At 53.8% G+C, this 13,980-nt stretch overlaps 1 protein-coding gene across 3 annotated transcripts; it reads right to left on the minus strand.

Annotated features, from left to right (window-relative positions):
• Positions 1-540: 540 nt before the first annotated feature.
• On the minus strand, positions 541-10,807 carry Acads (acyl-CoA dehydrogenase short chain). 3 transcript variants are annotated; one of them, XM_052755106.1, is made up of 10 exons: positions 10,527-10,807; positions 8,996-9,159; positions 3,384-3,533; positions 3,105-3,216; positions 2,558-2,709; positions 2,154-2,324; positions 1,934-2,071; positions 1,653-1,748; positions 1,359-1,415; positions 541-1,231 (listed from the first exon to the last, which is right to left on the minus strand). In XM_052755106.1, the coding sequence occupies exons 1-10, from the start codon at positions 10,693-10,695 to the stop codon at positions 1,079-1,081; spliced, it is 1,362 nt and encodes a 453-aa protein (XP_052611066.1). In that variant the 5' UTR covers positions 10,696-10,807; the 3' UTR covers positions 541-1,078. The 3 variants fall into 3 exon arrangements, with proteins under 3 accessions (XP_052611066.1, XP_052611068.1, XP_052611067.1); XM_052755108.1 differs by lacking the exon at positions 10,527-10,807 and adding an exon at positions 10,061-10,485; XM_052755107.1 differs by lacking the exon at positions 10,527-10,807 and adding an exon at positions 9,268-10,053.
• Positions 10,808-13,980: the final 3,173 nt, after the last annotated feature.

Consider the following 13,980-nt stretch of genomic DNA (forward strand, 5'->3'; position numbering starts at 1 on the left):
TCTACCCTCGGCAAGTCTGGCTTGGACTTGAGCCCACGGAAGTAAGAGAAGATTTCAGAAAACCTAGAGGAAGAGAGAACCCTCTGGCACTCACCTGGAACCAGGAGGAATGGAGAAAACAGTCACTTCTGCAAGCTGCAGGCCTCCCTCTGCCCTCAAGAGCGCTGGAAGGAGCTTCCTGAGACAGGTGTGCCTCCTTCTGAGGAAGGCAGCCCGTGTCGGCCTCGCCCCCACCCTGGGAGCCCACTTGAGCAGCGGCACACTCAGAATCTCAACTCCCAGGACGAAGCTCACATCGTCACTTAAGGCCAGCAAAGGGCACAGCGGTCCACACGCAACAGCTCCTGCCCCCGTCTCCCCGGCCCAGCTGCTCTTTGGGGGGACTGGGACTTACAAAGATGCCCTCCAGTCGGAGGACCCCCGTCTCCCTGCTGGCTGCTCGCCCACTCAGCCGGGCGACAGACCCAGCTTTCCCACACCACACATACCATTGGGTGAGGGCTGTGGCCACAATACCCCGTGAAGAAAGACTCGGGAGGGTCGGGCACAAGCGTTTTATTGGCCACAGGCAGCCTGCAGCTGCCCAGCACAACACACACCTGCACTCACTTGACCTCTCGTGAGGGCCCGTGACCCAGCCCCCAGCCATCCCAAGACGACCCTGGAGATCCAAATGCTGACCTCCTGGGCCACCCCCTCCTCCTCCTGACCCCTGCCCTGTCCGTTGTGTTCTTGCCGCTGGGCAGCAGGGCTCTTGGGAATGGCACTGTGAGTGCCAGGGTGGTTTAGCCCTCCCATGGCCCTGCCTCCAGCAGGCCACTCAGATGAAGAAAGGCACTGTTGGTGGGTTGTAAAGGAGGAGCCAAGCCCAGTCCTGAGCTGACGACTCATTTCTTCTCGGTCACAGGTCACAGCAGCCGGCCTTTCCTCTCCCTGAGACAGACGTCCCCCAGTCTGACTGGGAGGGTTCAGAATGAGGCAGGTCCCTTTATGGTCGGACCAGGCCTCAAAGTTAAGCCACGAGGCTCTGCCTGCCCTTTGCCTTGGTCCACAGGCAGGCAAGCCCCCCCCAAAGGGCTCAGCTCCGGTAGCTCCGGAGCAGGTGCCCCGCGATGACCAGTCTCTGGATTTCGCTGGTGCCTTCATAGATCTCTGTGATGCGGGCGTCTCGATAGTACCGCTCAGCTGGCATCTCTGTCACGTACCCCATGCCGCCCAGGATCTGGATGGCCTAAGAGGAGAAACAAGGCTAGGAAGGAGAAGTCGCCCACACAGGGGAAAGACAGGGTAGGGACTCGGCGGCGTCGTCACAAGGGGAGCGGCTGGGGAAAGGGCCACACCCATGGGTCCGTGCTCACCTGGTGGCTAATGGCGGTTGCAGCCTCAGAGGCAGCCAGCTTGGCCATGGCCGACTCCTACCCACCAGGAATGGCAGAGTTAACACCTTCACTTTCAGAGAGACCCCCCAGCTCAACCCCTCCGTGAGAGGAGCGTGCACAGCCTCCCCCTTAGCACAGTGAGCATGCAGGCCTACATCTGACTTCTCCTTCAAAGCTAGGCCCGGGGTGCCCCCTCCCCGACTTCAGGCTGGGCCCGGGGTGCCCCCTCCCCGACTTCAGGCTGGGCCCGGGGTGCCCCCTCCCCGCAGGCACCTTGGTGAACGGCTTCTTGTTGTCCTTCAGCATGGCGGCACGCCAGGTCAGCAGGCGGGCACTCTCCAGGGCCAGCGCCATGTCTGCCAGCTTGAACTGCAACAATTCAGTCCCCTCCATCAGCCGGGGGTGGGGGGGATAGGGGGGTGGTCCAGGGATGGGAAGGGTGGGAGGGGGTGGCAGGGTGTGTGTGTGAGATAACAGGCGAGCCAGGGAGAAAGCAAGGCTACCTTCCCTCAGCCGACGCCCAGCTCCTGAAATCCCACCCTTCAACCCCCTACCTGGATGCTTTGGAGCTTGGTGAGGGGGGCCCCAAAGGCATTGCGGTTCTCAGCATATTTCACAGCGCAGTCGAGGGAGGCCTGGGCGATGCCCAGGGCCTGGGAGGCGATGCCGATGCGGCCCATGTCCAGGGTTTGCTGTGGGGAGCGCCGGTCAGGAGCTGCAGGCTGGGCCGGCCCAGGGCCGGTCCCCGGGGTGCTACCCTACTGCCAGGCTCACCATGGCTATCTTGAAGCCCATCCCTGGCTCCCCCAGCAGGTTCTCCTTGGGGATGCGACAGTCCTCGAAGATGAGGTTAGCTGTGGATGAGCCCCGGATGCCCAGCTTATCCTCCTTCTTACCCAGTGTGAGCCCGGGAGTTGGCATGGGAACCAGGAAGGCACTGATACCCTGTAAGGCCCCAAGAGTTAGAGGGACTCCCGGAGTTGCGAGAGCCCCACATAGGCACCCGAGCTCAAGCCCTGCCCACCCCAGCCCCAGTACCCTCTGCTGGCTTTGGGGTGCCAAACCCCGCTGGGGAAAGAAAGGCCCCACCTCAGCCCCAGCAGGAACCGCCAAGAAAGTTCTGGCCTAGAGACCGCAAGGGCGCCCCAGGGGAGTCCTGGCCCATTCTGGGGCCCCACCTTGTTCTTCCGGGACCGGTCTGTGGTGGCAAACACCACCGTGGCCGAAGCCTCCCACGAGTTGGTGATCCAGGCTTTGGTGCCGTTGAGGACCCACGAGTCACCGTCTTCCCGGGCCGTGGTGGAAGCAGCTCCCGCATCACTGCCGTTCCCTGCCAGGAACACAGACTGAGGACCCCGTGCATGCACCCCTCAGGGCACAGGGCATCTGGCGGTGAGCCCCGGCTGCCAAGCACAAACAAAGAACCTGCGACTTGGGCTCTGAAGCTGGCACCTGGCTCCCAAACCCGACTCACCCACGAAGACTCGGGGATCAGAACAGGCACGGGACATATTCAAGCCAAGCCTTCCCTCACCAAGTGGGCACGCGCCTCCTGCTGTGGCCAGGCAGCTGCAGTCCAGCCTGGCAGCCACCCGGAGGCCCTCCAGTGGTTCAGAACTCCAGGAACAGCAGGTCTAGGCCTGCCTTTCCCCCTGGGGGCATCTGGCTTCTGCCTGTCACCCTGATTCTGAGGTGAGGAGACGGGGACCCTGCACCATGCAGTACCTGGCTCACTGAGGGCAAAACAGCCAATTTTGTCACCACTGGTGAAGGGGGTAATCCACTGCTTCTTCTGCTCTGGGGATCCGAACTTCAGGATGGGCCCCAAGTAGAGAGACTGGTGGGGAGAGCGGAGAGTTAGAGGCCACCCCAAGACTTACTCTCTCCAGAGGCCCTCCCGGGGGACTACAAGGAGAGGAGTCCAGGAGCCCAGGCTGCTGGGAGACACATGGCCAGGGTCCACACATGCTTCCCGAGCTGTGCCCAGGACCCAGGAATGCTCACGTTGTTGACGCTCATGATAACTCCGGTGGAGGCGCAGCCACGGCTGATCTCCTCTAGGGCAATGGAGTAGGCCAGGTAATCCAGGCCCGCGCCACTGAACTCCTCCGGCACGTCCATGGCCAGCAGCCCGAGCTCGCCCATCTTCTTCACCTGGCCCCAGGAAGGGAGAGCGCGTCAGCGGCAGCTGCCAAGAGCCTGCTCTTCCCAGCTCCAACCCTGCAGCCCAAGCCAGAACCTGCACACTCAGGCCAGGGACCCTAACGTTCCCACGGTGACCGGACCCCCCAGCTGAGGTCTGCATGGCAGCACCATCCATTCCGGCCATGCAGCCTCCACACTTGGCAAGGCCTGTATCTGCCTACAGCTGCAACAGGGAACAGGTAGAGGATGCCCACTCGAGGATGCCCACATGCACACCACAGGACCTTTGCACGTACCATTTCACTGTTTACTCAATTATATCCTCCCCACTTAATACAGTTCACAGCAGGAAGTCCCCATCTATTTCCCGCTCCCTTTGACTACAGCCTTCTCCCCAGACCACGAGGACAGACACCTCTCCCCTGACCACGAGGACAGACACCTCTCCCCAGACCACGAGGACAGACACCTCTTGTGGTTTTGTTTTTTCTCTTTACTGTCGTGTGCCCAGTGCCAGTGAGGGAATGGATCAGTGACATGTGCTTGGGGTCTCTGTTTGAGGACGAGGGCAGCAGCGGCAATGGTTAACTATCCAGTGCACAGCGAACTTTCTACTAAGGGATGGGTGTGCACGGGTTTCTTCAGCCGCTCTATGAAAGCAATACTGGGTTAACCTCCTAGGAAGGTGGAACCAGGGCTCAGAGAGGTTACACAATCTGCTCAGGGCCACAGAGCATCGAAGGCATCAGTTCTCAACCTATGGGTCCCGACCCCACTGGGGTAGAACGGCCTTTCACAGGGGTCGGTCGCCTAAGACCATCGGAAAACACAGATATTTACATTATGATTCAAAAGGGTAGCAAAATTAGTTGTGGAGTAGCAACGAAAATTTTATGGTTAGGGTCACCACAACATGAGGAGCTGTATTAAAGGGCCGCAGCGTCAGGAAGGGTGAGAACCGCTGCTCTAAGGGGTGTGAGTAGTTGGGATTGAAAACTGAACGAAGAGAATCTTAGCTTTTTCCATCACTCAACTCGACCCCCGAGGACCCAGCAGATTCCTTCACCTCTCAGCCTGCTGTCCAGAGAAGGGTGGACCACACCCTACCTGACTTCGGAAAAAGACCTAAGGCCTCGGGGGATCTGGGACAAGGATGGAGGAGGGTGGTCGCTACCATGAGATCTTTTACGGTCAGTGCCCAGTGAGGGCTGGTTCCATGATCCCCTGCAGCTACACAATGCACAGCTCTAGGCAACGGCACCCGACGCACCCTCCACACACTTAAATGTTTCCCTTTATTTTTATTTTGTGTCGTGTGCGTTTTTTTTTTTGCCTGCATGTGTCTGCACCATGCGTGTGTAGCGCCCACAGAGGCCAGAAGAGGGCAGATCCCCCTGGACTAGAGTTACAGACAGTTGTGAGCCACCGTGTGTGTGTGTGTGTGTGTGTGTGTGTGTGTGTGTGTGTGTGTGTGTGTGTGCCGGGAATTGAACCATGAATTTGAGTTGGGGAAATTGTGAGAGGGAGCGAGGGGAGGGGAGAGATGGTGTAAAGAAGTACTCATGCATTAAACTCTCAAAATAAAAAAAAATTTTCTTTTGAGGCAGGGTCTCTTGTAGCCCAGGTCGGCCTGGAGCTTGCTATCACTTTGGACTTCTCATCCTCCTGCCTCCACTTCCTGTGTGCCAGGATCACAGGCAGACACCACTTCCTGTGCTCAGTTATGAGTTGCTTGGACTCAAAGCTAGGGACCTATGCTCTCCAGGCCAGCATGTGCCAAATGGGCTACATCCCCACCCACATTAGTTTGTTTTTTTTTTCCAGTTTTTTTGAGTTTCAAATAAGGGTACTCTGCACTATTCCCATACACCATACACACATAAAAATATACTGAGTTTAAAAAAAAAAAAACTATTTAAAAACATTTTTTTCCTCCACTGAGAAGGGTTAAGTTTCAAACCCGGGACAAAGGGCTGAGATGCCACTTAACGTATCTAAGCTGGGCCTGGCCTTAAGGCCCTCAGTCCGTACCTCTTATGGGGTGTGGCTGGCATACCCCACCCTCCACCTTGAACTCTCCAGCCCAGGGGCTGTGCGGCCCTTCCCCCAGAGGCTCTTCCCTCTATAATCCAGGTATTTTGGTCACACACACCCCCTTTTGTACCTTTGGCCTCCTGGTTGCTGCACCTGGTTCCCCTTTCTCCCCTCTTCCTTTCCCTCCCCCTCCACACATGGCCCAGCTCATCACGGTCAGGTCACCTCCACTCTGGGCTCTCCCAGGTGTCCCGGTCTCTGCCTATGCTCTCCCTTTTACCTACAATAAACTTTCCCCTCCCCTCCTAGGAGCAGCCATGGCCTTAGAGTCCTTTCCTTTTGATTTCTTTTTTCCATTCCCTGGGTGCCCTCAAGACTCAGGACTCTAAACCTAGCACCCCACCCCCAAACGAAATAACCATTGCAAGGCTAAGAACTCTGAAGCTGTAAACGCTGGCATTGTACACTTATATTTATTTCTTTTCTTTGTTAGTTTAGGCATAAAAAGACTGAAGTCCAATTTGGTTGTGAAATGGCCAAGGCAGAACCTGGCACCAGCCTTCCTGAGGCTTGCCCACTTCCCACAGAGCAGCCCCTCGGCTCCTCGGCAAACCTGCTATTCCTATTCTGGGGAAATAAACCATTCCTCAGCAAAAAGCTCAGAACTCTCCAAGCTCTGGGTTCTGCAGAGGTGGCTCAGAAGACGTGAGTGTCATGTCTGACCTGTTTCCTCAGCAGAAGCTTCTGATCATAAAGAACAGGTTCTCATGAGCTGCTTCGAAGAAGACATGGGAATGCCATATGCAGCACACAAACGTCCAGACATTAGCTACAGGTGTTGTTATTAGTATGCCTTTGCTCTGGGGTTGGTTTTTATTGGTTTGGGAATTTTGTGGGGTTTTTGATGATTTTGATTGTTTGGTTGGTTTTTGTGATCTCACTTTGTAGTTCAGGCTGACTTTGAACTTGGGATCCTCCTGCCTCAGCCTCAGGAATATATCATGCTTTACTGCTTAAATTCTTGTGGCCTTTAAAAAAAAAGAAAAAAAAACCACTTTAGGCAGGGTGTCCCTCTACTGTCCTGGCGGCCTGGAACTCACGCTGTAGACCAGGCTGGCCTCAAACTCACAGAGATCTGGCCTTGGCCTCCTGAGCACTAAATTCTCTGGGATTAAGGGTGTGTGCACCACCCTCCAGTTCTCTGCTCTCTGGCTACATTCCCTTTGGGAAGACCCTACTTTCTCTATTCTACTCTTGGCGGATTTTTTGCCTGTTTCCAGTTGAGCTGTTAGAAAGGAAAGGAAACACAAATGTTCTTGTGCGTGTAGGTGGGTGAACAAAGGCACCCAGTTTGGTTGGACATATCTCCAGGGGTCACTGGTCACAGACAGGCTTTACCCTGGGGATGGTATTGAGCACGACACACCTGCACACATGGCGGAAGTGGAACCGGGAGGAGGAAGTCATGGGGCAGCTCAGGGTGGGATAGTGAGACACCTGGGCCACCTGAGCTGGGGACATGCCTGGTGGCTGTGGAGTCACACAGGACCGGTCAGTGTTTGCTTCTCTCTCTCTCTCTCTCTCTCTCTCTCTCTCTCTTTTCCAGACAGGATTTCTCTGTGGAGCCCTGGCTGTCCTATAACTCACTCTGTAGACCAGGCTGGCCTCAAACTTAGAGATCCGCCTGCCTCTGCGTCTTAGGTGCTGGGATTAAAGGCGTGCGCTGCCACAGCCTGGCTTGTTTGTCTTAACTGAGGATTCTGTCTGCTTACTTCCTGTCTCCGTTATTGTAGAGGGTTCTAAACCTCCAGGTCCAGAATAGAATTTAATGATTGTGAAGACTCACACCACGGGCCCCTGGCATGCTGTGCTGCTGCTGGACCTAAAATCCTAGCGCTCAGCAGGGAGCCTGGGACAGAAGCATTGTGACTTGTGAGTCCAGGACTCTCTCTTGAATAACAAAGCCCAAAACACTTGAGGGATTATAAAACCCAGAAGAAAGCAAATGTATTGATCTGTCAACGGGTAGGGAGATTTCGACACACGGCCCAGTCCAGGGCAGTGGCCTCCCTGTTGCTCAGATGCCAGAGTCTGAGAGACTGACTCAAATCCTTCCCATCCACCATTCATGGAGCTGTCCCTGAGGTCCCGCGGATGGCAGGGAAGCCACCTTCAAGTTGGAATGATGTTGTCAAGCCTCCCCTGTCCCCCAGAGGACCAGAGTTCAGTTCCCAGCACCCACATCAGGCAGCTCACAACCGCCTGTAACTCCAGCTCCAGGCGATCTGACGCCCTCTTCTGGCTTCAGAGGGCACCTGCGCACACCTCACATACCCCATCCCACACGCATAAATAAAAAAAAAAAAGCCAAAGAGAACAACCTCAGAGGCCAGCTCAGTGGTAATGCACCTGCCAAGCAAGCCCGGTGACCTGCGTTTGATCCCTGGAATCTATGTAGAGGTGGAGAAGCCTCTCCACACAGCTACCCTCTATCTCCCCACACACGCCATAGCATACACACACCCACAAACACACACACGTGCCATACACATAGCATACACGCACAATAATGATAATTATAGTTAAGACAAAAAAGAAAAAGAATATGGTATTAAGAGGTCCACTGTGCCAGGTGTGGTACACAAGAGGCAAAGGCAGAGCTCGGTGAGTTTGAGGCTGATCTGATCAACACAGGAAAGTTCCAGGCCAGTCAAGGCCGCACAGTGAGACCCGGTCTCAATAAAGCAAACAGGGACTGGAAAGATGGTTCTGTGGTTAAGAGCACTTTTCTTGTTTTTCAAGACAGGGTTTCTCTGTGTAGCCTTGGCTGTCCTGGAGCTCACTCTGTAGACCGGGCTGGCCTCGAACTCACAGAGATCCGCCTGGCTCTGCCTCCCGAGGGCTGGGATTAAAGGCGTGCGCCACCACCACTACCTGGCTGCACTTGGTGCTCTTGCAGAGGACCAGGGTTCAATTCCCAGAACCCACAAGGTGGCTCCTAACTGCCTGTAACTCCAGTTTCAGAAGATATGACGCCCTCTTCTGGCCTTGACAGGTATTACATGCACATGATGGGTAGAAAAGCAGGCACACACATAGGCATTAAATTAATAAATAATTATTTTAAAAAGTTTTACAGCCGGGCGGTGGTGGCGCACGCCTTTAATCCCAGCCCTCGGGAGGCAGAGGCAGGCGAATCTCTGTGAGTTCGAGGCCAGCCTGGGCTACCAAGTGAGTTCCAGGAAAGGCGCAAAGCTACACAGAGAAACCCTGTCTCGAAAAACCAAAAAAAAAAAAAAAGTTTTACAAATTTCAGCAAAAGGCCTGAAGCTGAACAAAGTGAACCTTCCGAGCATGTACTGAGCTTCCTACCTGAGGTCTCGGTGCCTCTGGCCGCTGCCACTCACACAAGAGCAAGTGGCTGAGGCCACTCTCACCTGAGCTGCGGGGAAGCGATGCTCCTTGTCCAGCTGGGCTGCGATGGGGACCAGCTCCTTCTCAGCAAAGTCACGGCATGTCTGACGCAGCATCTGATGTGTCTCGGGCAGTTCCACAGACTGGTAGACAGTATGTAACCTGCGCCAGTCTCGAGGATGGAGAGCTATTGGGGAGAGCAGGGGTTAGGGACAGGCAATGGAAGAGATCTTAAGATTTTACTTCTTTTTACACAGCTGTGTTTATGTTGGTGCACATGCATGGAGGTACCCACAGAGGCCAGAAGAGGGCGTCAGATCCCGTGGACCTGGAGTTACAGGCAGTTACGAGCTGCCCAACGTGGGTGCTGGGATCTAAATCCAAGTCCTCTGCAAAAGCAGCAAACGGTGAAGTTGGGGGGGGGGGGATCGTTTAAGCCTGGGGTTCAGGCTAGCCTAGGCAAATTATCAAGACTCCATCTCAGACGGCTCAGCGGTTAGGAGCACTTGCTGCTCTTGCAGAGGACCTAGCGAAGTTCCCACCACCCATGGGGTGGCTAACAATTGTCTGTAACTAAAGTTCTAATCCCCTCTTCTGGCCTCTGGACAGGGCGTGTATGTTTTGCCAACAGGCAAAACACTCATACACATAAAACAAAAATAAACTTTTAAGAAAAAAAAAATAGAGCACTTCTCCAGATCCCCCACCCTCTCTCAAAGGGAAAAAAAAAAACAACAACAAAAAAACAACTTTATTGATACAATGTCAGTAGCTGTTGCCGAAAAGCCCAGGCTAACGGAATGCTTCACTGCTGGCTAAACACCTGCATCCCCAGTATAATCCCAATTGTAACACCTCGCAGAAGGGTTTAAGTTTCACTGGGTCTGGATTTCCCTAAAGTGTGGAAAACAACAGCGTACAGCTCCCAGGAGTGGGGGGATTAAAGAAGTACTAATGGCCGATTTAGCACAGGTCTGTTGTTACTGTGGATCTGGATTAGCCAGGGGAAGCGCTGGTCAGTGTCAGGGTTGCTACAGAAGAGACAAAACACTTAAAAGAAAAAAAACAAAACAAAACTAAAGGCTAACATGGTTATGCAAACACCCGTTAGATGCCAGCCGCGACGACTTTATCCGCATCCTGTGATTTAATACAACTCCGAGGACAGTAACAGTTCACACTTGGACCAGTTGATGCTGAGCGTCACGTCCAAGGTCACAGGTCGGAGTTCAATGCCAGGCCTCGAAATTGGAGGACCAACTCACCCAGAACCTCAGCTGGGACTGAAATGGGGGGACAGGGGTGTGGATGCGACCTCGCAAAGAGGAGCTGGCGACGAGGGTCCTACGGGGAGGGAGCCGAGCAGGGGCGGAGATCCCCGCAGAGCCCGGGCCGGGCACACGCCAGAGGCCACCCAACTAGGGCAAAGGCCGCGCGCGGCCGCGGGGTGCTGCCTGATCGCCCGCCCGCGGGGGCCGCAGCAGGACCCGCCGTCAGCATCTCCGCCGGCCGGCCGGGCCTGGGGCTCCGCGGGGACAGCCTGGGCGCACTCACCTCGGCGGAGCGGGCCAGGGGCCCGGGCGAGCAGCGCGGCGGCCATGGACACGGACCTCCCAGATCTCAGGCTTGCAGCTGCAAAGTGTTCCGGATGGCAGGGGCAGGGCCGGGGCCCCGCCCACTGCCCACGGGGGCGGGGCCGGCGCGGAGCCTGGGCCACGCCCATCTGACGGTAGGGGGAGGAGCCCAAGACGCGCTTGCGCCCTAGGGACGAGGCCGCGGGATGTTAGTCCCGCCAATCCAGAGTGCAAATTCCGTCCGCTCCTTTTCCAGCCCTCTTCTTTAGTAAGGCTGCTTACAACGCGGAGGCGTAAAAATAAAAACAAGGGGCTGGAGAGATGGCCCAGCGGTTAAGAGCACTGACTCAGGTCCAGAGGACCTGAGTTTAATTCTCAGCACCCACATGATGCTCACAACTGTCTTTGACTCCAGTTCCAGGGGACCCAACACCCATGGCAAAACAACAATGTACATAAAAATAAAATAAAATAAAACAAAACAAGCAAACAACCCTCGGTTTAAAACCCTCAGTACGAGAACCCATTCCCTAAATCCAGTTCTATACAAAGAGCACACACACACACACACACATCCTCAGCCCAGGCCTGTAATCCTAGTTACTCTTGAGGATTGCAAGTTCCAAGTCTCCCTTTGTTACAAAGTAAATTCAAGGCCAGCTTGGGCAATTTTGTGGTATCTGGCTTCAAAATAAAGAAAGTATACATAGGGCTGGGGACTACAGGTCAGTGGTAGAGCTCTTGTCTAGAGGCACGAGGCACTGGGAGAGAAGAAAAGAGCTAGTCCCTACCCTGGCCCACCCTGCATCCTGACAGTGTGATCCCTGGCTCCTTGACCATCTTTGCTCCGTCCATCCACGGCAGGCAGCTTTTCTATTTCTGCCTGGATGCCCCTCTTCATCTCACCAAGGCTGTCTTGCCAGCCTTCCTCCTCCACTGGAATTAAAGGCGAGCTCCACCAACTCCGGCGACATCCACACTTTGCCCCGGGAATGTTTTTACTTTTTATCTCTCCTAATAGTCCTACTGTTTCCAAAAAGGGCTGGAGGGCTCAGTATGAGGCCCATTGCATGGGGTTGCCAGGCAGGAAGAACCCTGCCGCCCTGAGATGTGAAATACAGCTACTGTCCTAAGCACCTCCTAGTCGGGAGCAGAGCCCTGTTGGGAGTAGGGGTGCTGCCCCTTAATGCCAAGGGTTGAGTCCTGGCACCTCAGAATACCTTCACTCTGTTCTGGAAACTATGTCAACATCCTTTGGACTACAGGGCCCACCAAGTCTGTTATTATTCCTAGCTGCTTCTGGAGTCACATGACTGCGTGTGTGCTGTCGACAGTCAGGCAAAATGCTTAGTCCTGCGAAATCTGTGTGCAGTGTGATCAAGAAATTTATGCGCATGCATGGCATAGCTACATAAACCTATATACGCATGCACGCAGTGACCTATAAAAGCAAGCTCCACCTGCTCCCTGTGCGCTCTCTCTCTCTCCCTCCCCATCTTCTCCCTCTCCTCCCTCCCCTTCTCCCCCTCCCTCTCTCCCTCCCTTCTCTTGTCTCTCCCCTCACTCCCTCTCCTCCCCCTGCACCTTTCTTCTCAGTAGGCCTACCCACCTCCACCCTTTCCCTGCCCTAATAAAAACTCTTAGAGTGGGTTCGTTGTACCTCCTGTTTTCTCACGCCTGGAAATAAACACCGACAAATAAATAACACTAACTCAACCTTCACGCCCTCCCCTTATCTGTCTTTTTCTATCAAAAGCTATTGGGGTGCTGCCCCTCGATAGCCTTCATCCAGAGTTCCAGAGGAGATGCTGCCAGTGGCAGATTAATCTGAGGGGTTCACTAATAAATCTATGCACACGGAACTCTTCAGTCCATACACTTTATTCTTCTGAGTCAGTTCTCTCTCTACACAGCTTCTCTTCTGCTCTCACACTCAGCTCCTTTCTTGCCTGATTCCCTCTACATCTTTCTGCTGTGCTATGTGCTATCTTGATTCCTTCATCTTAGTTCTGCCCCATCTTGGTCTTTCTCATCGTGTTCTTACTCACCGAGTTCTTCCCCATCAGGCTCTTCCTTATCTCCCATCGAGGCCTTCTAGTTCTCCAATCTAGTCCCCAAGTCTCTGAGGTTTACAGTTATACACCCTTGCAGTAGCAATGCTCTGGCTAAGGCAAGGTCACCAGGCTTGAATTCTTACAGGGTCATAAAGGCAGACAAGAGTTTCCTCAGGCAGTGACTGTCAGGCTTTCTTCTACAGCCCAAAAGGGGAGTGTTTAAGGGAGGAGGTCAACTAAGAGCTAAGACTGGTTAATATATCAGAAGAAGGGAATTTATGTGCTCAGACTACATTCCTAGGAGTGGTTAGGTAAATGTTAGGAGTCTATAATGTTAGTATAAATACCACTAAGGCTGTATAAGAAAGGAGGGTCTGGGCTTAATTTGCACAAGAGACAAAGCTATGAACCAGACCTAGGAGACAGGCGGTGTCTCCGTAAGGGTGTTTACCTTAATTCAGGAGACTCAGAGGTTTGTCTGAAATGCTTTGTCCTCTGTGCCTTTTGGCTCTGGATGCTAGAGAAGTATATCAGATAAAATACACTATTAGAAGTTCTTGGGGGAAGTTATGAGAGCACACAAGAAATTCATAGCAGGAAACAGCTGACATTAAAAGCTGAATAACGCCGGGCGGTGGTGGTGCACGCCTTTAATCCCAGCACTCGGGAGGCAGAGGCAGGCGGATCTCTGTGAGTTCGAGGCCAGCCTGGTCTACAGAACAAGATCCAGGACTGCCAGGGCTACACAGAAAAACCCTGTCTCAAAAAAAAAAAAAAAAACAAAAAACAAATAAAAAGGGGGCGGGGGACAAATTTATCACGGGCCTACAGGATGGCTCAGTGAGTAAAGATACTTGTTACCAAGTCGGAAGACCTGAGTTCAACCCCCAGAACCCACATTCGTGGAAGGAAACCTGACTCCCACAAGTTGTTCTCTGCCCTCCACCCACACACTAGAGGCATGTGTGCACGCGCACACACACACACACATACACACACACACACACACACACACACACAATGTAAAAAGAAAAAAATGTCATGTTTTTCAACAGAGGTAAATGCCGGAAACCATCTAAAACAAATTTCCTTTTGTTACTGGGGACTGTACACATACGAGGCACCTATTCTAGAACTAAGCTGTACCCCGACCTCAGGGTGTACGTATGTCTAAGGTTTATATTTTTAATGATGTGTAAGTGTGTCTAAGTGAAGTTCAGGTGCCCCAAGAGACCTGGAGTCTGATACCCTGGAGCTGGAGTTACAGGTGGTTGTGAGCCACTTACTATGGGTGTCGGGAACTGAACTCGGGTCCCCTGCAACAGCAGTACACATTCCTAACTGTTGAGCCTTCTCTGTAACCCCTGGAAATGTTTTGGT

Source organism: Peromyscus californicus, unplaced genomic scaffold (genome assembly GCF_007827085.1).
Source record: "Peromyscus californicus insignis strain IS unplaced genomic scaffold, ASM782708v3 Scaffold_2__1_contigs__length_46816999, whole genome shotgun sequence".
In the NCBI taxonomy this organism is placed as follows: Eukaryota; Metazoa; Chordata; class Mammalia; order Rodentia; family Cricetidae; genus Peromyscus; species Peromyscus californicus.

Excerpts from the sequence above, each read along its gene's own strand:
- Acads (XM_052755106.1), bottom strand. The coding sequence starts at position 10,695 with ATGGGCGTGGCCCAGGCTCCGCGCCGGCCCCGCCCCCGTGGGCAGTGG. Across the intron at positions 9,160-10,526 it reads CCCTGGCCCGCTCCGCCGAG|CTCTCCATCCTCGAGACTGG; the intron begins GTGAGTGCGCCC and ends TCTCCCCAATAG. Across the intron at positions 2,710-3,104 it reads TTTTGCCCTCAGTGAGCCAG|GGAACGGCAGTGATGCGGGA; the intron begins GTACTGCATGGT and ends TGTTCCTGGCAG.